The 26291-nt window shown below is 40.9% G+C and overlaps 1 protein-coding gene across 7 annotated transcripts in view; it reads left to right on the top strand.

The window, feature by feature from the left end:
• The window catches only part of ATP10B (ATPase phospholipid transporting 10B (putative)), a 358643-nt gene extending 334052 nt beyond the window's left edge, over positions 1-24591 (top strand). For 6 of the 7 annotated variants that reach the window (XM_061151886.1, XM_061151889.1, XM_061151887.1 and 3 more), the window contains 5 exons: positions 3619-3819; positions 5141-5221; positions 6525-6629; positions 15756-15943; positions 21484-24591. In XM_061151886.1, the coding sequence (XP_061007869.1) occupies positions 3619-3819; positions 5141-5221; positions 6525-6629; positions 15756-15943; positions 21484-21931 (1023 nt within the window). In that variant the 3' untranslated portion in view covers positions 21932-24591. The remainder of the gene's footprint in view (positions 1-3618; positions 3820-5140; positions 5222-6524; positions 6630-15755; positions 15944-21483) is intronic. The other variant, XM_061151891.1, reaches the window with a different exon arrangement.
• The last annotated feature ends 1700 nt before the right edge of the window (positions 24592-26291 follow it).

Here is a 26291-nt window from a genome sequence, read left to right as displayed (position 1 = left end):
ATTTTGAGTTTATTTTTGAATATGGTATTAGAGAATGTTCTAGTTTCATCCTTATGTAAAAGGATGTCCAGTTTTCCCAGCACCACTTATTAGACTGTCTTCTCTCCATTGTATGCTCTTGCAGATTTCTGTCATAGGTTGACCATAGTTGTGTGGGTTTATGTTGAGGTATGTTCCTTCTAGTCCCACTTTCTGGAGAATTTTTATCATAAATGGATGTTGAATTTTGTCAAAAGCTTTTCTGCATCTATTGAGATGATCATATGATTTTTATTCTTTGGTTTGTTAATATGCTATAATGCACTGATTTGCAGATCTTGAAAAATCCTTGCTTTCCTGGAATAAATCCCAATTGATAATGGTGCACAATCCTTTTAATGTGTTGTTGGATTTGGTTTGCTAGTCTCTTGTTGAGGATTTTTGCATCTATGTTCATCAGTGATACTGGCCTGTAATTTGTGTGGGTGGTATCTTTGTCTGATTTTGGTATCAGAGTAATGGTGGTCTCATAGAATGAGTTTGGGAGTGTTCCAATTGTTTGGAACAGGTTCAGAAGGATAAGTGTTAGCTTTTCTCTAAATGTTTGATACGATTTGCCTGTGAAGCCATCTTAGGAACCTGTACCTTTCTAAGAATTTGTCCATTTTATTGGCATATAGTTGCTTATAGGAGTCTTCTATGATCCTTTGTGTTTCTGTGGTGTCTGTTGTAACATGTATCCTTTTTCATTTCTAATTTTATTGATTTGAGCCCTCCTTTTTCTTGGGAGTCTGGCTAAAGGTTTATCAATTTTTTTTTTATCTTTTCAAAGAACAAGCTTTTAGTTTCATTGATCTTTTTTTATTGTTTTCATCTCAATTTCATTATTTCTACTCTAATCTTTAAGATTTCTTTCCTTTTATTATCCTTGGGTTTTGTTTGTTGTTCTTGCTCTAGTTGCTTTAGACAAAGTTGGGTTGTTCGTGATTTTTCTTGAGGTAAGATTGTGTGTGTATGTTTGTGCTCAGTCGTGTCCAACTCTTTGGGACCCCATTGACTGTGGCCCACCAGGCTCCTCTGTCCATGGGATTTCCCAAGCAAGAATACTGGAGTGGAAATGAATACATTTCCTACTCCCAGGAATCTTACCAACCCAGGGATTGAACCCACGTCTCCTACATTGGTAGGCAGATTCTTTACCACTGCACCAGCTTAGAAGCCCAAGATAAGATTGTATTGCTATAAACTTCCCTCTTAGAACTGCTTTTGCTACATCCCATAGGATTTGTATCATCGTGTTTTTGTCGTCATTTGTCTCTACATATGTATTTCCTCTTTGATTTCTTCAGTGATCCACTGGTTGTTTAGCAGCATATTGTTTAGCCTGAACATCTAGGTCTCGATTCCAGCTTTGCTATTCACTAGTCTGTAACCCTAGTCCCATGGCTTGACCTCTCTGAAGCTCAGTTTCCTCAATTATAAAATAAGGATAGCAGTGACTGCCTCATAAGGCATGTAAGTGGACTGAATGGGTCAGTACAGAGCCTGGCACCTAGGAAGTGCTTTAGGAGTCTCTGTTGTTATTGCTGCCATTGCTATTCTTGGCCTTGTCTGTAGATGGGTCACTTCCAGCCCAGGCATCCTAAGATTCTACAACCTCAAGTCACAATTCCAGCCCCAACTGGCCGAGGGACTTTAGTGTAGTCAGTCACCCCATCTGAGCCATTCAAGCCACCTGTGTGTACATGGAGCTAACAGTGGGTGTCTTTCTCAGTCAGCTGGAGAGGGAGAAGCAAGAGAAGGTGTTCAAAGGGCCAAAAAACAAAAACCAAAGCCTCATGTGATTGCTAAACACTAGTATCAAGACTTTACCACTTTGGTTCTTCTTAAAGCCACCCTGTCAAGGGCATAAGTGGTTGATGTTGTTTTGGGAACTCAGCGTCTGCCCAGGAAACAGATTGAGCCCTCTCCTTCCCAAACCTCCTTCTCTGAGAAATAACTTCATCAAAACTCATAGCAGAAAAGCCCTTTCAGCATCATGGGACTAGAGTGGGAAGAGGTGACCTGAAGCCCCGGAGCGGCAATGGAGGGGACCCCAGCCCTCAGAGAGAGAAATGCAAGGTCCAGGGTGTCTAAGAGTGCCAGGGTCTCTTTCAGACTCCCCACTAGTCATCTGGGCAGAAAAGCCAAAGGATGGAGCTTCTTGGATGGAAGAATCTGGGTCAGCATTGTTAGTTTCATCTTTGGATAATGCACTAAGAGGGCTTGGAGTGGTTGAGGAAGAAGCTTTGAAAACTCAGGGGCCAGTTGTGTACTTCCTAGCTCTGAACATGGATAAGGGATAAGTGAGTTTCTCAGAGCCTCAGATTCCTCGTCTGCAGGTAATGTTAAATATTATTTAATAATACATAATATAGTACTGTTATTGGCAATAACATTATCTTGCTAGGTTGTTGGGACAAATTAAGTATATTGCATATCTACTAATGTGCTGTGTGTGTGCTCAGTCATGTCCAACTCTTTATGACCCCATGGACAGTACCAAGCCAGGCTCCTCTGTGGAATTTTCCAAGCAAGAATACTGAAATGAGTTGCCATTTCCTTCTCCAGGGAATCTTTCCAACCCAAGGATTGAACCCGTCTCTTTCGTCTCCTGCATTGGCAGGTGGATACTTTACCACTGCGCCACCTAATGTGCTGTATACTAATATACTGTTACCACACACCCATCACAAACAGATGCTCAAATAATAATTGTAGTATTAATAATATGAATGTTAATATTACCTGTAGTAGTATAATAACAAACAGAGAGCTTCTTAAAAGTAACGCTGGCCCAGTAGTTAGGAGATGAGAATACTAGCTTGAACACAAACCTACTGAATGATTCCTTACATTAAAATCCCTTTACCCCTCTGTGCCTCAGCCACATGGAGCAGAGTTCTAGTTCTAATGCCAGGACCAGCTGCTATCGTGACCTTGGTCAAGTCACCAAACCACATCACAATATGTTAGACAATAACTGTGACCCAGCCCTTCTCTAGTAAGCAGGTCTTGAGTGAAAAGATCTTTAGAAAGCATAAAGCAACACTTCAGCGTAAGATTTTATTCTTCACCCTCTGAGTTGTGAGACCATTAGGAAAGGGTTTGGAGGTCAACCTCCTCATGAAATCCTCCTCCCACCAGCCATCCTGCCCACAGTCAAATCTTTCCTCTTACTGCACTGCTAATCATAACTACTTACTGCCTTTTGGTGTCACGGGCCATGGTCTATATACTACTATTCCCATATGAAAGGTGGCAAGATGACAGGCAGAAAGGTTAGACAGTTTGTCTTAGGTTACACAGCTAGTACATGACAGAACTGAGGATTCAAAGCCCATCCTCCCTGCCTCCAAAAACCACCATAGTATACTTTACAAGTTGATAGACTTCCCTTCAGATCCTAAAGAAGGTTAGTACTTAATAGTAATAGCAGAATCTAAGGATGGAAATTACCTCCAATCCTTAGGCAACCCTGCATGTAACAAGTGAGGGAATTGAAACTCCAAGTCCGAGCAGTTATTTGTCAGAGCTCCTAAGCAGCGTCTGGTGATGGCTGCCCTCGGGCCCTCACAAGGCCATGCTCTCTGCCCACAGTGCTACGTCAACTTGCTCTTCTGGTACCAGTTCTTCTGCGGTTTCTCTGGCTCCACCATGATTGACTACTGGCAGCTGATCTTCTTCAACCTCTTCTTCACTTCCTTGCCTCCTCTTGTCTTTGGGGTCCTCGATAAAGACATCTCTATGGAAACACTCCTGGCGTTGCCCGAATTGTACAAGAGTGGCCAGAACTCCGAGGTAAGGGGGTCGGGTAGGCAGCGGGACTGGGAGGTGGCCTTCAGCTCCTCCCTGGAGGTGTCAGAGAAGGAGTGCTGGGCCGGAAATCCTGTGTTCTGGTCACCACTCTGCCACTTACCTCCCATGTGACCCAGGAAGTCTGCTGTTGAAGGTGATGGACCAAACTAGTGGATATTTTTCTTTTTAGTTATTTCTTAATTATATCACACATTAATATGGGCCTGTGCTAGTTAAAGGGGAAGAGGGCTTACAGAAAGACTGCATCACTTTTACCTGATCTTTATAGGCCTTCAACAGAATGCCCAAGGCTTGGTTTGGGAATCCATGAGGCTAAAAGCCATCAAAATATTTCTTAGAAGGCACAGAGGCCAGAATGATGCCATAAATGATTTGGAAAGGTCCCACAGCAGGCAGTCTGACCAGCACAGACAGGCTGGGAACCTGGATGCAGGGGCAGAGAGGGAACCTGATGGCCTCAAAGGAGGAGCTCTGGGAAAAGGGATGTCGCTATGTACGAGGGTAGCTCTACACCTCAGATAAGGAGGGTAAAGCCAGACGTGGTGCTTGAGAGCTAGTGAAACTTTGTGGACAACCAGTGAAGAACCAAGCCCCATACCCACCCAAAGACAGATAGAGAGCAACTTAGCAACCCCAGCACTTCAGGCGAGGGAGATGTGGAGATGACACACGACATCCTGGGCCCTTCTCATTGTCCCCTTCCCATAGGTGACCTGGCTGCAGAATGTATTCCTTGAGTATCTAACATTAAAAGAAGTTAATGTAGTAGAAACACACACTGTAAATGGTTTCACTGTTCCCAGGGAAGGAAACACAAAATGAGAAAGCTCATCTCCGAAGCCACTGAACTGTCTCTTGGGAATTTGTAATCCTGGGCCGTGATTGAGAGCTCCATTTCAGATGCTATTCAGAATCTCTAAACTTACCAAGTTTGTATCAGCACTAGTACTAACGATCATTAGCAGCCGAGCCCCTTCTAGGCACCAAAGCACAGTTATATTTAGACCTCTTGAAACTCAAGGAAACCTAGCCGGTGCTCTTTTTATCTACTTCTTATGGAAGAAGAAGAAACAATTCCCAAAGCAGTTTAGTGACTTTCACTAAGGTCACACAGGCCTGGAACTTGACTTGAGGTCCTGTCACTCCCAGGTCTGTGCTCTGGATCATTCCATTGTATCGCCTCTAGGGTAAGAAACATTGTAAGTGCCATGTTGTCTGGCCCAGCCACACACAAGAAAGGTGCTTACAAGGAATAGAGGCTTGCTTGGATGGTGCTAACTGTCGATGTGTTCTTTCCTGGCAGTGCTATAACCTGCTGACTTTCTGGATCTCCATGGTGGATGCGTTCTACCAGAGCCTCGTCTGTTTCTTTATCCCCTACTTGGTAAGTTGTGTGGTCCCATTCTATCCATCCAAACAGCAGGGGAGAACTGGCCCCGTTAATATGAAATCCCAGACAAATAGTATCTTTCTGGACACTTCAGAGCAGAGGCTCCAAATCGGAGGCCTGCAGACTCCATTCTACCCAGCATATTCAGAAAGTCAGAATACTTTACCAAAACATCTTAATTTCTGCCAGCTTCCAAAAAACTAAAAGTGGTTATTACACTGGGTCATGGCAAAAATCCAGAGCTGACTCACCACCCTGCTTAAATAGGGCACCTGTTCTCTCGTCTGTCATAGTCCCCACCACGCCCTTGTGTGTCATGCCTAGCCATCTTCACTCACTCATTTACTGCTTCTTACTTGAACAGTGAAGGTGTCTGAGTTTATACCTCTTGATTTGTATTTACATTTGTGCTTCCAAGTTCTGACAATAAGGGTTACTGCCTTATCTGAAATAAAACAGGAATACCGAGAGCACAGGATACCAGCCCCATCTCAATTTGGTTCCCCAGTTTAAAGAGTGAGAATGTATGTAGCATAGGATATCTGTATTCTTCCCAGACAAGGAGCTCAAATGTGGAGTAATTTGTGCCAGGAAAACAGTGGTGTCTGCCTAGTCTCTGGATCACATTCTTTTGCAAACAGCAACATGATGGGTGATGAGGCTGCAAACATTTTGTGTTTTCTCAGAATTTTCTGGTTTATAATACCCTTCCTAGTCAGGCCTCTTTTGCCCTTACTATGTGATCAACAGACTTACCATTTAGGACTATTCCATCTAGGATGATTTGGAGTTTTCACCCTCCGTTCTGGCCTCTGCCTGATCTGCCTTTTCTCTCTCTTTTCAAGAAAACAATTCCTCTTACTACAGTCAGCTGATTTCTCATCTCTACTCCCAAAGTGCCTTGTACTTGCTTCCACTTTAGCATTTACACCCTTAAACTGTACCACTCCTGCCTAGGAGACTCTAAACTCCTTGAAAGTGGACACAAGAGTATCTTTAGCAGTTGGCATTGTGCCTGGTAGGTACTCAATTTCTTGTTTACTCATTCTGCAAAGCTCTGGGATACTCTTCGTGGCTTCCTTTGCAAATGCATTTTGAAGAGTTTTGTCCTATCAACTCACTCCTCCTCCTGTCTGTCCCTGCAGTCAGTTCCACATGACGGTAGCTGGACAGCTTCTCCCCGTTCCTTCCCCTCCCTTGACACCTGCCTTCACTGACGCTTTACAATCACTTGTCCAAACCAAGGCCTTCAGTCCATGGGCACAGCTGACAGTGCCTGTTCGTTCCTACTCTGCAGACCTACAAGGACTCTGATATCGACGTTTTTACCTTTGGGACACCCGTCAACACCATCTCCCTTGCCACAATCCTCTTGCACCAGGCAATGGAAATGAAGACCTGGGTAAGTGCCCCCAAGCTCTTTGGGCCTAAAAATTGTGTTCCTGTCCATCGGCTGCATTCAGATTTGAGCTGCTTCTCTCTGTATCATTGATCCACTGAATACACACATGCTGAACTCATACCTATGGTCCACTTTGACAGGGATAAAGAAGTAGAGAAGATAAAATTGCTGGCTTAACTTGCTCACCATCTAGTCAGGATGAAAAAACTAAGACACATAATACACTGAGGCAGTATATTGCCAAAACAGGTACTTTCGATTTCAAAATTCACGGGTGTTTGAGAGACAAGGAAAACATTTGACTGACCATACTTGAGGCAATGTTAGGGAGGTGTGCTGTCCATTTAATTTGGGGGTAAAAGATTAGAAGACTGTCTCCACATAAGTATATCTCAAGTATGTCCAAATATCACTTTTTAGTAATCCAAAATGGTATCGCTTTCTTATTAAATTTGACTAGTCAAGGATAATTATAAAAAATATAGAGCTTAAAATCACATGCCAGGTACACATATGTATGATTTTAATGTACTTTCTTACTTAACTTCCCAAAGCCTTTTAGATAGAATTTTTGTTTTGTTTTGTTGAGGTATGATTGACACAGAGCACTGTATAAGTTTAAGCTTGATGTACACAGTTGATCCTTGAACAATTTAGGGTTTAGGAGCACCAGTCCTCCACACGGGAAAATCCACGTGTAACTTTACAGTTGTCCCACCATATCTGAAGTTCCATATCCACAGATTCAAGCAACAGTGTATCATGCAGTAGTGTAATATGTATTTAGTGGGAAAAAAATCTGTGTATAAGTGAACTTATGCTGTTCAAACCTGTGTTGTTCAAGAGTCAACTGTATTGCAAAGTGATGGATGTTTACTGAATTTATTGTGGACATCATTTTGCAACATATGCATGTGTTAGGTATTTTTTCTAATTCCCATTTTATAGATACAGAAATGAGTATAAAGAGGTTAAACTTTCCCCAAGCAGTGCAAGACAGAAGCAAGCCTAAACCCTAGCTGGCTGACTCTTGACCTTTTAACCTCTGTGCCAATAGTGTGACGAGGTAAGATTGATGGGTGCAGGGAGACCACTTTACGGAAAGAACCATTTCAGCTTGGCAAAGACCAAAATCTTTCTGAAAGCATTTGTATTAAATGTTTAGAAACTTCCCTAAGTAGGTTCAGGGTATTCCCAACCTTCTACAGTGGAACTCCCTCCCTTCCCCCTACTGTCACAGGCTAGACCAAGCAGTGGCTGGTAACAGCCACCCAAGGGGGCTTCCAGGTCACAGAGTTCCCATCCACGCCATGACAGATAGAACAAAGTGATAAAAACAAAAAGGCCTAGTCAAGCTTAAATAAATTTCTTTCAGAACCACCAGAGAAACCACTTAGTTTTATCAGAAACTGTGAAGAAGGCAGTCATAATTTTAATACTAAGAACTGAACCAAGCTAAGGAAATATTTAGAACTCTTGAAAATGCAAAAAGCTTGTCACTGAAACTAAAAATGCAATTTGTGGAATTCACTCTAGACTGGAGACTGGCTGAGAGTAAACTACCAAAATTGTAAAGTATTGTGTACTCATACAGAACGCCACATAAATATGAAAATGTAATCAAGAGGAATGATATTTGGCATACATGACTCCAACAGCCACATAATAGAAGTCATAGAAGAACAAGGAAAGAATGGCTAGAGAAGTACTGAAGAGGTCATCATTGAGAATGACAAAATAAATCTGGATATAGTGCCTGGTAGTAAAACTGTACAATATAAAAGAAACAGTCTTAAAATCTGCCAGAGACTATGGACAAATTACCTGAAAATTAACAGCAATAAAACAATAGAAACCAAAAAATAGTGGAGCAATTATCTTCAAAGACTTAAGGCCAAATAGCAAACCGTTACACTATTTGTACACTATCACTACACTTAAGTGATAGTTCACTTAGGACTGATAAATAAAAAGATTCCCAAGGGAAGTACACCCACTCAACCAGTGGAGAAACACTGATTTTAATTCTCTAAGAAGGCCACGAAAATCTCCTAGGTCATTACTATATTCATTCAGTCAAGAGAAAATGATTTACTTTTATCAAACAGAAGAATCAAAGGCAAATAATACAGCTGTATGTTTGCTTTCTCCCCCTTCTTACTTGTATATATCATGTTTCTGTCCCTTCTTAGTAGCCTGTGGTAAAAAAAAAAAAAAAAAAATGAATGACATTTTTAGATAAACTCTATAAGGTCTACCACCTATAGACCCTCACTAAAGGAAGAAAGAAATATGCAAGAACATGAAAGAAAATAAAAGCTAAAACTGCAAGAAACGACGTAATGGTAAGGAAAGGCTATGCAGTAGGTATTTTATGCTGAAGTCTTCATTGTATGAATAGGATAAGAAATACACAACCATAAATGGTTCCATAAAAGTCTAATTTATTTAGCACCTCCTAAATCTTAAAGTATCTTAATACTTACAAGTATTAAAAACTTAAGATTAAACATAAAGGAAAGGAAAGAAATTAGAGGAATATAGGAAACTATCAATTTCCCAGGCTGTAGGAAAGAGGAAAAGGTAAGAACAAAGAAAATGATGGCCAGAAATATCAGATAGGACTTTTTCATCCTGTGAATACGAAGAGAAATGGAAAAAATTACAATTCTAGAATGATGTTTTTATAGAACTCTATCAAAACAGACACAGATCAACCTTTGAATAAATTACCACACTTGACCTAATGTAGTTAACACTAATATATAAAATCTTGCTCTAAACAAATTCTAAATATGAATCTTTCAAACACACCTGACCATATACCAAAAATTTAAAGACCAAATTCTAAATAACAAAGGAACTTGAATCAGTATCATAAAGAACTTATTATCTGATAATAATGCATTTAGATTAATAAATACAAACAATGAAAGCACAGCCAAACAAGCCTAACATGCATGGAAATTTCAAAATGCACATCTAAATATGTCATTTAGGAGGTCAAAAGTAAATCATGATGGAAATTATACTTACTGCTGCTGAATGACTATAAAAATATATATGCAAACTTGTAGGATGCAGCTAAAGCTTTTACTATTAAAAAGATTAAAAAGAAGTTAAAATTTCAACTTAAGAAACTTTAAAAAAAATACCATGTAAATCTAAAGAAAATAGAAAAGAAAAAAAGATGAGAGAAAAATCAAAGAAAGGTCAATAAGACCACAACTGAGATCTTCAAACCCTACTGAAAACTCACCTCTTGGGACTTCCTTGGGGGTCCAGTGGTTAAGACTCCATGCTCCTAATGTCAAGGGCATGAATTCTATACCTAGGCACAGAAGTAAGATTCCCACATTCTGTAGTGTGGCCAAAAATGGGGAAAAACTCACCTCTGATTAAACTGATCCAAAAGAAGACAGAAAGAGAAGGCCATGAAAACAGTACTAGAAATGAAGAAGACTGCAATTTTGGATACACAGTTGTCTCAGTACCTTCAAGGGATGGGTTCCAGGACTCATGCAAATACCAAAACCCCCAGATCCTCAAGTCCTTTATATAAAATGGTGTTGAGCCCTCTGTTTTCATGGATGCAGCTCTCATGTATACAATGGTCAATGGAATCAATATTATTAATATTAAACCAAATTAAATCCTTTAAATGTAAAATTTACCCAACTATAGTCAAAATCATTCATCAAAGCTGAATAAACCAATCACCATTCTAGAAACTAAATCAACAATCTTATCCCTAAAGTTACAAAGCCAATGGATTGTAAAGGTGAGTTTGACCAAGTTTATAAGGGACAGAGAATTCCTATGTCATATCAACTTTTTCATGGATTCAAAAAATAGAAACATAAGCAATCCAATTTTCATGGCTAGAATAAATTCTGATACCAGAATGAGCATGGACAGTCCTAGGAAACAAAATTATAGAGCAGTTTCCTCAATGAACATAAATGTAAATATTCTAAATAATATATTGGCAAATTAACTCAGTGGTATGGGTTAATTCTACTGTAATATATAGTATAGTATATACTATATTATAGTATGTAGTATAATAGTACCGTAGTAATGAGTTAATACCACTTCATTAAAGATAATAAAGCCTAACCTAGGAACTTTCATGTTCTGTTGGTAAACTATAAACTGATAGCACCACTCTGGAGAAGCAATTTGAAAATAGCTAGAAGAATATGTTAAAAGAGTTAGCTAGAAGTATTCACATGCTGTGACACAATTCCACTTCCAGCTATGCAACCTGGACAATCCTTTTACACACGTATATACATAGACATATATAAGATATTACATCATTATTCTTTAAAGCAAAATTTAAAAATCAGAAACAGCCTAAATGTTCACCAACAGGAAAACAAATAGTAGCATAATCATACACTAGAACAGTTAAAATGAATAGAACAGCATTTAGCAACAAAATAAACCTCCAAAGCATACTGTCTAATGAAAAGAATTCAGAAGGATATCTACATGATAAAATTTTAAAAGTATCTATTAACACGGATACATAAACATGTGTATGTAAAATACACATAAAAATGATGAAAATGATTTATTTTCAAGAAGAAAGAAAAGGCATTTGCAAGGGATACATGGTGGTTGAATTGTATCTGTAAGGCTCCTTTTAATAAAATCTGAGGCAAATGTGTGTAGAGGAAGAAAAACTAATTTTCTCTCTACCCTTCTAGGTCTCAGCTTAGACCCTCCTGTAACAAATGACAGACTAATGGGAGAAAAACAAAAGTTTAATCAGTATTTCCTATACACAGGAGAGAGACCAGGAAACTATGGCCCTAGCCACCACCTTAAATACTATCACGAACTAAAGACAAAAGAAGTTTTGGGGTTAGGGGAGGCCAGATGTGGAAGTTGATAAAGGTTTTCTAGAAATTTAGAATGCTTCTTTTTCCTAGTACAGAGAGGGAGACACCCTTAGAAATGGAGATTTCCCTTATAAGTATAAATGTCTCTTACAAAAAGAAAACGTCTATGCAGTTTTCAGAGCTTCTCCTCTGTCTGCTGTTTCTTAAAAACAACCAGCTCAAGGTAATCCTGATGCCAGAGACACATTTTGGAGTGACAGATTCTGCTCCCATATATGTGGCATAAGGTTAAAACTGGTAAAGCTGGACATTGCATGCATGAGATTTGTTGTCTGTGTGCTTGAAGTATTTCACAGTAATTACATTCTTTTTTAAACAGTAACACAAGATATTTCACAGGAGGAACTCTTCTCTCCATGACCTTTTTAACCATTAGATATTTTTTTAACCTTTCAAAAATGCCCTGTAAATAATCAGACCGCAATGTATATTAAGTGAGTAATGATTCACTTAAGAAGTCATTCAGCCTTCTTTCTCAGAGCACTGCATTTTTTAGAACAGAGAACTTGTTCCTTTCACTCACCATTCAACACTATTAATCCACATAATGCATCTCTAGACCAGGTATCCTGGTAGTCACTGGTAATTTCTGTTGCTCCAGGGAAAGGAGTCAGCTACTACCATCATTATGAAGAAAGTATTTCCCTTTCTCAAGTGCTTGAAGCAGAGAGAGAGTGTCTTTCTTCCATGGGTAGAAATCAAACATGAGGTTTTTTTTTGGCTGCACTGTGCAGGTTCATATTTCCACAAACCTGTGCCCCCTGCGTTGGGAGCAGAGAGTCTTAAGCACTGAATAGCTAGGGAAGTCTCGAAATCTAACATGAATTTTAACAGCTGTGTCAGCTTTCAGTCCTGACCTAAGTGACTGAAAAATGTTAGCTAACTGTTTTCTTCTCTAGGAACAGGGGCTAGGATATTTCAAATCATCTCTTCCACTGAAAACAAATAAATTTGTGTGTATATGCATTTTAATATTATATATATATAAACATATACAATGAGTATGTGTATATATATGTATACATGCATATACAATGAGTATGTATGTATGTGTATATACACTCTAAAAGTATGAAAAGGCTGATAGGATAATTAAAGACCAAAACCTCTGGGAAAGTGGGAATGTAGTGAAGCAAGCTATGCCAAAGTCTATGTTTTCTTGAGAGTGTTTGCAACCCTGCCTAAAATGAACATTTCCGAATATTATGTTCAATGAAGTCTGCCGAAATTAAAACCCAGGCTCCTGTAGTGACAGTCTAATAAGAGATCACATTACATTAGGGCCCCAAAAACTCTACCTGCAGAGTAAGGGTACACCTACCTGCACTCCTCTCCCCAGTAGGGGCTGTAGGGACTGTCCCCACTGTGCTGAACAGATCAGGGATAGTCAATATAAAGGACACAGCCTGGGAAATGGACCATATATATGTAACTCAATCACTGTGCTGTACAATCAACTCTACCTCAATTATAATACCAAACAGTAGACATTAAGATATTTGCACTATATAACAACTGATTGTATTAAGAAATTTAAATAACTCTCAAGAGTTAAGAAAGTTTTAAACACACACACACAAATAATGAAGTTCAAATGAAACAAGGACTCATCAATAAGGATCACAAGCACATACATCAGTGACAAATATTTTAGGTATTGAATTATCAGAAATAACTCGTAGAAAAGTTTTTGTTTGCTGTGTTTAAAGACGAATAAGCTTTAAAATATCTGCAAGAATGTATGGTAAGCCATACAAAGAAACCTAAAAGATTTTCTCTAAAGACCAAGTAAAACTTCTAGAAATTAAAAAATCCAATAACTGTAATTTAAATTTCAATGGCTGGCTTAACTGCAGATTAGGCAGAGCGCTGAGGATAAAATTAGTGAATTGGTGAGATTATCGAGAATATAAAACAAAAGTAGAATATCAGCAAAACTCAAGCAAGATAATCTTTTTAAAAAACGCCATGCTTACAAGAAAACTATAGAACACTAAAGACAAAAATAAAGATCATAAAGCAGCCAGATTTTATCTGTTGATCTAAGGAACAACAGATAAAGTTTTGCTAACATCTCAGTAGCAACAATAGAAGCCAGAAAATAGTGAAAGTTGGTCCCTCAGTCGTGTCTGCCTCTTTGTGACCCCATGGACTGTAGCCTGCCACACTCATCTGTCCATGGAATTCTCCAGGTAAGGAAACTGGAGTGGGTAGCCATTCCCTTTTTAGGGGACCTTCCCGATCCAGGGATCGAACCCAAGTCTCTCACACTGCAGGCATATTCTTTATCATCTAAGCCACCAGGGAAGCCTCAAGAATACTGAAGTGGGAGCCGTTCCCTTCTCCTCCAGAGGATCTTCCCAACCCAGGGATTGAACCTAGGTCTCCTGCATTGCAGGCAAGTTCTTTACTATCTGAGCCACCTGGGAAGCCCAGAAAATAGTGAAATGCTATATTAAATATACTAAAAGAAAATAACTTCCAAAAAAGATCAAAAATATCTTTTAAGAATGAGGATGAAATAATGAATCAGAAAATATATCACCAGCAGACTTCCACTAAAGGAAAATTCTAAAGGATATATAGCCATCCTCAGTGTCCACTGGGGACTGGTTCCAGGACCCAATGCAAATACCAGATTCTATGGATGCTCAAGTCCCATAATCAGTCCTCTGTATCTGCGGATTCAGCCAACCATGGATCAGGCAATACTGCAGTATTTTTGAGAAAAATCCACATGTAAGTGCACCCACACAGTTCAAACCCCTGTTGTTCAAAGATCAACTAAAAGTACAAGGAAAGCTATCCCAGTGTTCACTGCAGTGCTATTTACAGTAGCCAAGACATGGCTATTGTCTTGATTGAATAGACATGTCCAATGAATGGCTGAATAGAGGAATGGATAAAGATGTGGTACATATATACAATGGAATGTTACTCAGCCATTAAGAGTAAAATAATGCCATTTGCAACAACATGGATGAACCTGGAGATTATCACACTAAGTGAAGTCAGTCAGACAGAGAAAGACAAACATCATGTGATATCACTTACAGGCAGAATCTTTTTAAAATGATACAAATGAACTTATTTACAAAACTGAAACACAGACTTAAGAGAACAAATTTGTGGTTACCAGGGGGAAAAGAGGTAGGTGATAGACTAGAAGTTTTGGATTGACATGTACACAGTATTATATTTAAAACAGATAACCAACGAGGACCTACTATACAGCACAGGGAACTCTGCTCAATATTCTGTAGTAACCTAAATGGGAAAAGAATTTGAAAAAGAATAGATACTTGTGTATATATAACTGAATCACTCTGCTATATACCTGAAACTAATGCAACATCGTTAATCAATTACACTTCAATACAAACTTGTTTAAAAAAGGATAAGAAAATACAGTTTGGATGGAAAACCCAAAATGCAAGAGATAATGAAGGCATAGAAAGTGTCAAGCATGTAAGTAAATCTTAAAGACTACTGACCATATTTAACTGTAATAATGACTTGTGTGATTTACAAAGATGATAGAATTTAAATAAATAGTAGCAATAAGATATAAATCAGGAGGAAGGTAAACAGAGTTAATTTATTCTAAAGCCCTTGCATAATTTAGGAGGAGGGAAACATATAAACTTTATACTACAGTAAGTTAAGATTGCTTACTGTCATCTATTGAGTAATCACTGAAAGAATTGAAATACCTAACTTTCAAACTAGTAGAGGTGGAAATAAAATTATATGAAATCAGCAGTAAGTTTATAAGAGGACAAGAATTGGAAGAAGCATTAAAGAGGCAGGAGAAAATGAGATCAGACTACAGAAGACTGCTGCTTCAGAAATGAATAACTGACAGCCACATGTGGAAAAGGCTCATTCATCACACAAGCATAACATTAAGGAAAAAAGACAAAAGTCACACAAAATATAACTAACTTTTTTAAGAGTAAAGAATAGCATGAAAATTATCACAAAAGTCCAGGTGATTTAGGGGTGTCTGGGGTATCTGTGTTCAAATTCTGGGCAGTAGCAACATAGTATAATATTACTTTATAATAAGCCATTAAATGGCACATTTTTAAAAATGGTTTATATGTACGTTGCATTTCCAAAAAAGAAAAGTTTAAAACAAAGTTAAAGTAGCGTGAGCGCATTCCCCCTGATCTAAACTATCCCCTCAGCAGTGTTTTCTTCTTTCCTTCCACAGACTTTCATCCACGGGCTTGTTCTGGCAGGCAGCTTCCTGATGTACTTTGTGGTGTCCCTGCTGTACAATGCCATCTGCATCACCTGCAACAGCCCCACGAATCCCTACCGGGTGATGGAAGGCCAGCTCTCAGACCCCACTTTCTACCTGGTCTGCTTCCTCACACCAGCCGTGGCGCTTCTCCCAAGGTTTGAGCAGGGGGTGCTGTTTCCTTCCTAGAGCTACCACTCTCCTCCAGTAGCCATTCTCATAGCCTAAGAGTCAGGAGTTTGACCCCAGCTGGGATGCTTGAGGCTCTTGTTCCAAAGGGAGGGAGCTAGGACAGAAAGAACAATGAACTTGGAGGCAAAGAGCATGGTATCTGGTCCCAGGGCAGCCACAGAGCAGCAAAGTCACCAAATCTGGCATGACCTCTGTATGACACCTTTAAATGAGAATACTCATTACTCCCCTCCTGCCATACAAATCTTATTGTGTATAAAGAATCATTTTGAAAAGCTCTTGTAGTCCTTTATCCATCAGCCCAGGAGTCTCACTTTCAAATACCTTCAGGGACAGGTAAGCAACGGCAGCAATCCAGGTGAAGTACAGGCATTGGGGAAGGAACTTCTAAGCTTCAGCCTATCGCTGCCACAAGGAAAAATCGAGATGAGCATTTCAGAGCTTTAGATTTTTCCCACAAATTTTGCAGGAAATATCCAACTTTTGAATACTACTCAAATTTGTTAAAACACACACAGACTCATACACATACACACACCCTATATTAGCCAAATAAATCACTTCTGCAGAGCACCCATTTGTAACATTTCCAGTCTATAGCCTCTGCAGTCACCTTTTCAAAAAAAAAAAAAATAGCAACAACAATGCCTCACATGTCCTTGGAGTTGATTCTTGACACATACTTTTCTATCTAGTTCATCATTTTGCTTTCTCAAAATCACCTAAGAAATTAGAGAGAGCTGTGGTTGTAGTCCTACTTGCTCATGGGACAGCAGAGGTCCCAAGAGGAACCAGAATGTGTCCATCAGCTCATCACCAATGACAGGGGGATTCTGTTCTCCCAACTCAGAGGCCAGTGTTCTATTCTCCAGCCCACACTCTATAGTCAAGAGTATTTGGTGAACTTAATGATGCTGTACCCAAAGGCAAGACCTAGCCCCTCTCATCCTCAGGATCTTGTCACTCTGAATCTTTGAAATTCAGCTACTTTACCATTATAAACCATTACTCAAGAGGCCATCGCAACACTGTGCAGAACTTTTTCTAATCCAAAATAAGGCAGAAAGTCATTAGCACGCTTTGGTTCTTTTAATGAGTTTGGCAGCTTGCTTAACCTAGTTTGAGCTCCCTTTCTTCTTCCTAAGACCCCCTCAGAACCTTGACATCTGATGCAGGGTTTAGAGACTGAGCATATCAACATGACAAACACTCCTGTAAACTCAGTAGATGGGGGGTTCTAAGTATACACAGTCTTCCTGCTTGGCCCCTCCTGGTCTCCAAAGCCTTGTCTCCCTAATCCCTGCCTCAAACTTTGGGCTCCACATCATCGTGCTTCTTGGACTTCCCTGAAGTCTGCATGCCCTCTCGTCTTCCTGCCTGTGTTCATCTGACCCTTCTACTCAAAATGTCCTTCCTGTTACCAGACCTCCTCATCCTTTGACATCATTCCAGGTGTGACCAATTCCTGAACCCTTTTGTGACTTCACCTACCACCCTTAAGCTGAAACAGACCATGTGTTCCCGTTACCTGGTTGTATCCATCACTACCTTCATCCCACATACGGTCTGTCTTATCTGTTTGTCATGAACTCCTAGAAAGAAGTATCCTCCTTGTTATCATTTATAATCCACAGTTAGCATAATTCTCATCACAAAGGCTGCCCTCAGAGATAAATGAGAAAAAAAGATGTTAAGGAAATAGAAAGATGAATAAAATAGGGCTCTTTTCTCAAGAACTCTACCATCCAGTGGACAATTCAGACATATAGTCCAGCTAAGAGTGATTAGCACTAATCAAGGGCCCTGAGACTGAAGACTGGGAGTCAAGTAAGCACAAGCCTCAGAGGACATATTTCCCACCCCACCCCCTCGGGAGACAGAGCCTGGGCCTTGAAGGTCCTGCCCTCCTTGGAAAAGGGTATCAGGTGTCTGTGTTAAATGCTTTCATCCACACTTTTGGGGTTAAATGTGGTTGTGATCACCTCTGACCAAGGACTGACCCCTCTGTTCAGTGTCTACTTTGGAGTAGAGGAAGAGTTCATCATCTACAAAGAGTTCTAGCTTCTTTGTCTTATTCTTGGTTAGAAGACACACTTGGAGCCAGAGGCTACCAACTTGATAAGAATCACTGAAAAGCACAAACATTCTTGGAAAAGACAAACACTCACCATTATATCTTGTTAAACAGATGAGGGGCAAGCTAGGGAAAAGTTAGCAAATATTTTCTTGCCAGTTACCATAGCATGCAAGTTAAATCTCTGCTTATTCTAGATCATCATAAACTTGAATTCCTATTTAATTCTGTTTACTAAGAAAGGCAAAGAGATTTCCTTTGACAGAGAAAGGATTATTTTAATAGCTCCAAGGACTGTTAACTTATAACCTTGGAATGATTAATTTTTGTTACAGAAATCTACATGGCAGAACGTTTGTTGTAGAAAACTGTATTTGTTCACTTAAAGATGTAAGCTGTATTTATAATAAGATTGATTTCACTCACCAAGCTTGTGATAATTATCCACTAACCATGACCTCACTAATCTTAGTCTAATTAATTCAACCAGTATAAAGGAACTGTATGATGTTCTTAAACTGAGCAAGCTTTTATCTGTAAAATAACTAACGCACCAACTTTAAAACACAACGCAGCATAATTAGCTACACTAGGTAGGACCCAACAGTCCTTGTACACTTCATTTGGCTTCAGTAACACAACACTCTCTTGATTTTTCTCCTACCTGCTGGTTCAAAGATGACATGGTGTACATCAAGCCTTTGTCCTAGGTTTTTGTGTCTTCTAACTTCTTTCCATAAACATAGCAATCGTTATTGTGAAGTTAAATGTCATTTTTCACAGATGAATCTCGAATATCAACTCCCAGCCCAGGTCTTTCTCCAGAATCCCAAATACATCCTTCTAGCTACCTGTGCCCCGCCAGCACTGGACATGCCACATCTGAGGAAAGTGGCAGACACGCATAACTTAATTCATGATCTGCCTTCTATCACCACCACCCTCCCAGAAACATGGCTCTCTTCCCAAGTTCCTTCCATCCAGTTACCCACTGAGGATCAAGGCAGGCCCATGAGAATTATCCTTGACACCACCCACCACCACATGGCCCTCTCTTACCCATTGCCAGGACCTGATAGTTTTATCTTGTTAAATAGAATCCATCTGCTATTTCCATTTCTACAGCCACCACCATAGATAATTTGGAATGAAAGAATTATAACCTATTTCAATAGTCTCCTATTGGGTTTACCCTAATCCATTATCATTGTGTCAAAGTGTGATCGTGTCATGTTTGTAACTTTCCAAGGGCTCGCCAAGGCCTTCACAATAATGTACAAAACCCAAGACATTCCCCGCGGTCCTTGCCTGCTCTGGCCCTGCCAGCGCCTGTGTCCTCTTACCCCACTCCTGCCCTCAGCCTCCACACTGCAGCTACCGTGCCCAGGATCTGGCTCTCACCCGCTCTTTGCCTGGCTCCCTCCTGTGCATCCCTCAGCCCTCAGCTTTATTGTTTCCTCCTCGAGGAAGGTCTCTAACATCAGATCTTGTGTGTGACACTCACTGTTCCCGTGGCTTCCAACTCTGGTTCCCGTGCCTTCTGACAGCCAGAATCCTGTCAGTCTGCTTCACAGCTTAATCCCTCAGGGCTTGGCCCATTGTAGGAACTTGATGGTTATTTGTTCACTAAATGCACAGAGAAGGAAATTCATAGCTTGGGGGAATGTTTAAACTGTGGAAATTCTAGTTTCCAGGCAAAAGTTGAGTCTTTCCTGAAACACACAGCCATGGCCACCTGTACCGCCTCCCTGAGTGAGATGAGAAAGAGTGGGGGAAAGTTTCTGATTCCGTAGGATCTATTGTGGTCTTCAGAAACCCCTGCTCACATTGAGGTCATCCAGAATCTTTTAGACATAATAGAAGGATAAGAGCCTCTCTGCGGATAAGGCTCTTAAAAAGTTAGGGAAAAAAAAATAAGAATTATTTTTGGAAAAGACCTTGGATGTCCTCTGGACCAGTTGGATTACTTTTTATTTTTTAGTTGAATTATAGTTGCATTACAATGTTGTATTAGTTTCTGCTTTCCAACAATGTGAATGAGCTGTAAGTGTACCTGGATCCCCTCACCTTGAGCCACTCCCCCATCCCACCCCTCTGGGTCATCACAGAGCACAGAGCTGAGCTCCCTGTGCTATATAGCAGCTTCCCGCCGGCTGTATCTAACTCATGGTAGTGTATCTATGTCAATGTTACTCTCTCAACTTCTCCCACACTCTCCTTCCCTTCCTGTGTCCACGAGTCGGTTCTCTAGGTCTGTGTCTCTATTCCTTCCCTGCAAATATGGAATCTAGGAAAACGGTACCAACTGAATTACTTTTTAGATAAACTAACACCCAAAGACTGAGTAAAGTTGCCAAGAACCACAAGATTGTATATGCTTAGATCAGTTCAGTTGCTCAGTCATGTCCAACTCTTTGTGACCCCATGGACTGCAGCATGCCAGGCTTCCCTGTCCATCACCAACTCCCAGAGCCTACTCAAACTCATGTTCATTGAGTCAGTGATGCCATCCAACCATCTCATCCTCTGTCGTCCCCCTTTCCCCCCCGCCTTCAATCCTTCCCAGCATCAGGGCCTTTTCAAATGAGTCAGTTTTTTGCATCAGGTGGCCAAAGTACTGGAGTTTCAGCTTCAACATCAGTCCTTCTAATGATATAGATCACATAGGTTTAATCACCTTCTTACCCCCGTTTCCTACTTCATCTTGGAATAGGAGACATATAGAGACTTCTATTCCAGAGTCCACTACAGGCAACTTGGCAGGAGAGAGGAACCACGAGTTAACCATCAGGGAGATCTGTAAACTCCTCAGGAGACCTTAGGAAATCCAGCTCATCATTTGGGACCTTGATGGTATCTTCATCTAGCAAATAGTGATAATATACTGATGCTATGAAGTTGGCATAGCCCATAGATTCAAGAAAAGAATATGCATTGGAAAACTACTTAAAAATTATTAAGTTCCACAAAGAGTGAACACCCCAAAGCAAGTAAATTTGCCTAAATTAGAACAGCCCAGAAATAGAATGGACTGCAACATGCATAGTTGATGAGAGGAAAGCATCAGAATCCAGGGCACTGGGTCCTGACCACAGCTCAACCACTGTATGGCTCTGGACAAATCTTTCAGTCTCTTAGTGCCTCAGGTTCCATGTCTGTACATAGTGGGAAACAAAAGTACCAACTGTTTGGGATTTGGGGCAGAATAACATGAGTCATGCATATAGTACTTAACAAATGTTAGCTGTTACATTTCATTGTTGAACTCCCCCAGTACCAGAAGTGCTTGGACATAGATTCGATCCATCAGTTAACAGAGCAGCAAAGGGGATCTTCTGCTGGGTGGGGACTTGGATTCTAAGGGCCCTTTCAATGCTGAAATTCAAGAAGTCAGAAGTCACAAAATATCTTTATTCTGTTATTCTCCCCCAGGTACTTTTTCCTGACTCTACAAGGGACATATGGGACGTCTCCAATCCTAAGAGCTCAGAAAATTGACAAACTACCCATGGACAAGAGAGAGCTAGAAATCCAGAGCTGGAGAAGCCACCAGAGGCCCGCCACCATCTCCGGAGAGGCCCAGCCCATCAACCGTCTGGGGTCACCTGCCTCAGATCAGAGCACCCCAAAGAACTCGAGCCCCGCTGAGCAGAGGTACAAGGAGGACTGGGTACTGCCTGGAGAGAGATGCAGCAGAGACCACACAAGGGATGACCCATACTCAGGGGACTCCGGGGCTAAATTCTCATCTGGGGAGCACCTGCTCCTAGAGCCTAGTAGGATGATGGCATCCGGAGCCTACTCAGGCGGACAGACTAACTTGAACCGGGCCTTCAGCCGGGGCAGCCACCGCCGATCCCAGAGCTCACTGACCATATGAGGAGCCTACAGATATCTGTACACACTCAGAGGAAGCCACCCGGTCAGTGGCTTAATTAATCACGACTCTTCCTCCTCAAAGAAGAAAGAATGTGCCAGTCTTACTCTCTTCTCCCCACCCTTAGAAGACGTGCTGGCCCCAAGGGGTTTAACAAAAAAGAACTGGAAATCAGTCAACCTCCAGTTTTCTCCTGCTGCCAGGCAGCACATCTTGTAAATGGTTTTTTATAAGGAGGTTATATTTCTATTGCATTGAGTTTTTACATTCTTTAGCCCAGAGAGATTCTCTGAGCCTCTGGATAATGACAGCCTACAACCCAACACAACTGGGTTGCATCAGATTCCAAGATGCCAAGAAGTGTTTTGACCTAGCTGATATCTCAAGATTTAGAAGTTTCTGGGCTTGTCAAACCATCACCTCATTCCTTAGTGCCAAGAGTTCAAGTTTCAGAAGAGTCTCATACACACAATGCCTCATCTCAAGAGTATTGTAGGAATGGTCATGTCAGGGTTAACATCTCTTCCATTCTCAGAGTTGGGTCTGCTCTAAGCCAAAGAAAAGGACATCTGAAGATTAAAACCAGATCTGAACTCAGAGCCACAGACACTTCCAAAGGTGGTAAGGCCACAGCTAGTGTAAGAGCAGAAAGAAAACAAGCATGTGAAAGTGAACAGGTGCACCAGTGACCCCATGCTTTAGCTAATAGGCCACGTGTCCCACAGTCTGGGGAATCTACCAAGAGGACATAGGCAGCACTCTTCTTTAAGATATTTATTTATTTTTAAATAAAAGTATAAATATCCCCAAGTTCTCCAAAGTCTGCCTTATACCATTTCCCTCTAAGGAAAAACCTATATTAGTACTTATTTTTGCTAACCAAAAGGAATCCAAAGAGAATTTTTCCTTTTACCAAAACAAAAGGTGAAGAGAGCATTCAGCATTTGTTTTGCAGCCGGTGATTACAGGTAGTGGTTAGAGGTGCAGGCTACCTCTAACCGAGCATTCAGTGGTGCTGCCAACCTCCTTACCTGGGAACTACACAGCATCTCAGAATCAAACCGCCATAGCTTTGAACTCTATCTGAGCATCTGTGCCTTATCTCAGTTTATTTTGTACATCTGTTAGCAAGATGTATCCTAAGGTAACTGCTTCTTTGTTTATACCATTTCAGCTTTTGACATTTTTCATAGTAGCGCTCTACTTTCAGACTGCAGGGGAAACCTGTACCCAACCTCATTCTGCTCTCAGAAAAGGCAAACTCCAAGATCAAACCTTTGCACAGCTGTACCCAGAATAGACAACCCAGATGATAGAGCAACTCTGAGCCCAAACAACAGCATCTGAAAGAGTAGAACCAATGTTAAACCCCATTCATCCAGAATATCACAGGCTGCAGCTGAATAGAGTACAGCCAGAGAAAGTCTCACTTCACAGGAAAAAGAATTACATGGACGACTTGTATGGAAAACAGTGTTGGAATAAAGAATGGATGATAGGATTCTAATACATTGTCAAGAGAAGCAAGCTGTACAATGGGAAAAGATAGCCTGTCACCAGTCTTTTAAGGTGAGTACCCGCCTTAAGGTGGTACCTAGATACTGAGCAACAAGCATTGATATGAGGGTGGAAACAATTGTGGCAAGTCACAGCCACCCCACGAATTGACATCACTTGAATAACTTCTCAGCAAAAGCACCCAAAAAGAGCTCAACAATCAAGCCAACAGATGGCAGAGTAAGCTGGTCTCCTGCCCATCCTGCTGGCAAACCTTAACTGGAAGGGCCATTTGGGGCATCATCCTAGAGTCAATACACTGGATCTCTCTCACTGACTTTGCCACATAATGGTGCCAGCACTGGCCAGCTGGTGGGGCTTCAGGGGAATCCTTCATGAGGACAGTTCAAGGAGGAGCAGGTGAATGTATCAGGCAAAGCAGTAATAATATAAATTGTCCCAAATGAGGGGACTGAACCAAAGCTTGGATCTCAGGGTCCTTCCTTTTCCTTTATGTTTCCTGTCCGCTCCTGAAAGCTAGATGAGACAGGTGGGACATTTCAGAAAAGAACAGAGTAGTGGAAAGAGCACTGGCCTCAGGAGATGGAGATGTGGACCTTTTCTCTGCCCCATATTCTCTAGGAGCCAGGAGCATTGATATAGCATGCCTCCCCTGCCCTACCTCCCAGACTCGGCATAAGGATCAAGTAAAAATTACACGGGGTTGTTCAAACCCTTTGAAAGCTGTAACACCCAGGGATTTTTATTTGAGAGCTAAGAGGAAGCAAAATTGTGGAGAAAAGTTGAGAAAATATCACCTGTACCTAAATGCCAAAGCACACCTGACATTCTCATCCTGCTCTCTTTCTTGCATGACCAAGCATCCCAGTTTGCCTGGGCTTTTTCCAGCTTTAGCACTGAAAGCCCCAGAGCCTGGGAAATTCCTCAGTCCCGGGCCGACCAGGCCAACTGGTCGCCTACTCTTGCCCTTTTCTGTGAAGCAAACCAAGTGTGTCCGTCCAAGTGCCATCTTAGGGGAAAAGGTTATAACAACTATTTCTCTGTAACATAATGCTAATGATTGTAATTAATACATTTTTATACATTCATGACCTTTTACAGATTGACTGGGAACATGTTATCCTTTATTAAAAGAAAAAAATAAACATGGTTTCCTATTATTGCCTACAGTCTGAGTACTACTGCCCATCCATCTTTCTTGACATCCACTCATTCATCCATCCATTTATTGATCCAATAAACTTCTCTTAAGCCCCTCCTAGATGCCTGACAATGGGTTTCTCACAACCCCAAGCACACCTCTTTCTTAAAGAAGCCCATATCCTTGTTGGACATAGGGTATCAAGAAGATAATTGACCCAACAAAGACTGTGACACAAACCTAAACAGCTGTAAGAATTAGACGCAGCATGCACAGTCCCCTCTCTCTCTCTGAAACTCCAACCTGGATAGTGTCCTCTTCCTGGGAGCCTGACACCAACCTCAAACTCATACTGATTAGGTGCCTCTTTTCACCCACTCATTCAAACACCAAGTGAGTTCCCACTGTACAGAGCAGTGTGGTGGGTAGCAAGCATACAGGCCCAGCTCCTGCTCTCAAGGGATTTAGTCTAGAAAGGGACCCAGACAAGATTCAAGGAATCAATAAATGTGATAGTGAACACAATGAAATGAAACAAGAATGGTAAGGATGGGAGGCAGGAGGTTGCCAGGGTGACCAGAGGGTTTTTTCGAGGAGGAGACCCTAACCCTGAAAACATGGTAGCAGGGAAGGACCATTCTGAATGGAGAGAATTAGTTATGAAAACCGTGAAAAAGGTAGAGTTTGATATAGAATAGAGGAGGAGGAAGGAGAAGAAAGAGGGAGGGGGAAGGAAGAGGGAGAAGAGGAGGAGGAGGAAGAAAAGAAAGGTCGTCCTTGGGACTAGAACCAAAAAGCAAGAGGAAGTGCCCCATGATGATGCTAGTGGTAACAACTGTATTCACTTATTTTGTGCTAGGGACAGATCTAAGTTCATATTATCATGTAAACCTCACTGCAACGCTTCAACGTAGATACAGCAGTCCCCCCTAACTCGAGGGGATTATATTCTAAGACCTGCAGTAGATGCCTGAAACCACATATAACAGCAAAATATAAATAATATATTTATATATTAATATATATTTATAAAATATATATATAAAATATAAATACACACATACACACTGGTGGCTCAGCTGGTAAAGAATCCGCCTGCAAGGCGGGAGACCTGGGTTCAATCCTGGGTTGGGAAGATCCCCTGGAAAAGGGAAAGGCTACCCACTCCAATATTGTGGCCTGGAGAATTCCATGGACTGTATAGTCCATGGGGTCACAGAGAGTCGGACATGACTGAGTGACTTTCAGTTTCACTTTATACATACACACATACACAATGTTTTTATCTATATACACTTACCTCTGATAAAATTTATAAATTAGGTGTACTAAGAGAATATCCAAATTGCTGGCATCCGGTGTGTGCCGGAGCCATCATTAAGTAAAGTAAGGGTGACTTTGGTCACAAGCACCGTGATACTGGGACCACTGATCTGAAAACCAATGCCAGAGCATGCTGAGCAGTAGGGTTGCATATGCCATGTGGACACGCTAGACAAAGAGATGATTCATGTCCCAGTGGGAAGGTATAAGATTTCATCAAACTACTCACAAAAGCAAGCAATTTAACTTAAGTTATTTCTAGAATTTTCTAGTATTTTTGAACCAAGATTGACCACAGGTAAACTGAAACTATGGACAGGATAATCATGGATAAGGGGAGACTACTGCACTGTTCTCTCGTATTTCAATCAGCTTCTGCAA

The sequence above is a fragment of the Dama dama genome, chromosome 9 (genome assembly GCF_033118175.1).
Source record: "Dama dama isolate Ldn47 chromosome 9, ASM3311817v1, whole genome shotgun sequence".
NCBI classification, from domain to species: Eukaryota; Metazoa; Chordata; class Mammalia; order Artiodactyla; family Cervidae; genus Dama; species Dama dama.
Note: the sequence above shows the minus strand (reverse complement) of the source record. Positions and strands in the feature narration are given on the sequence as shown.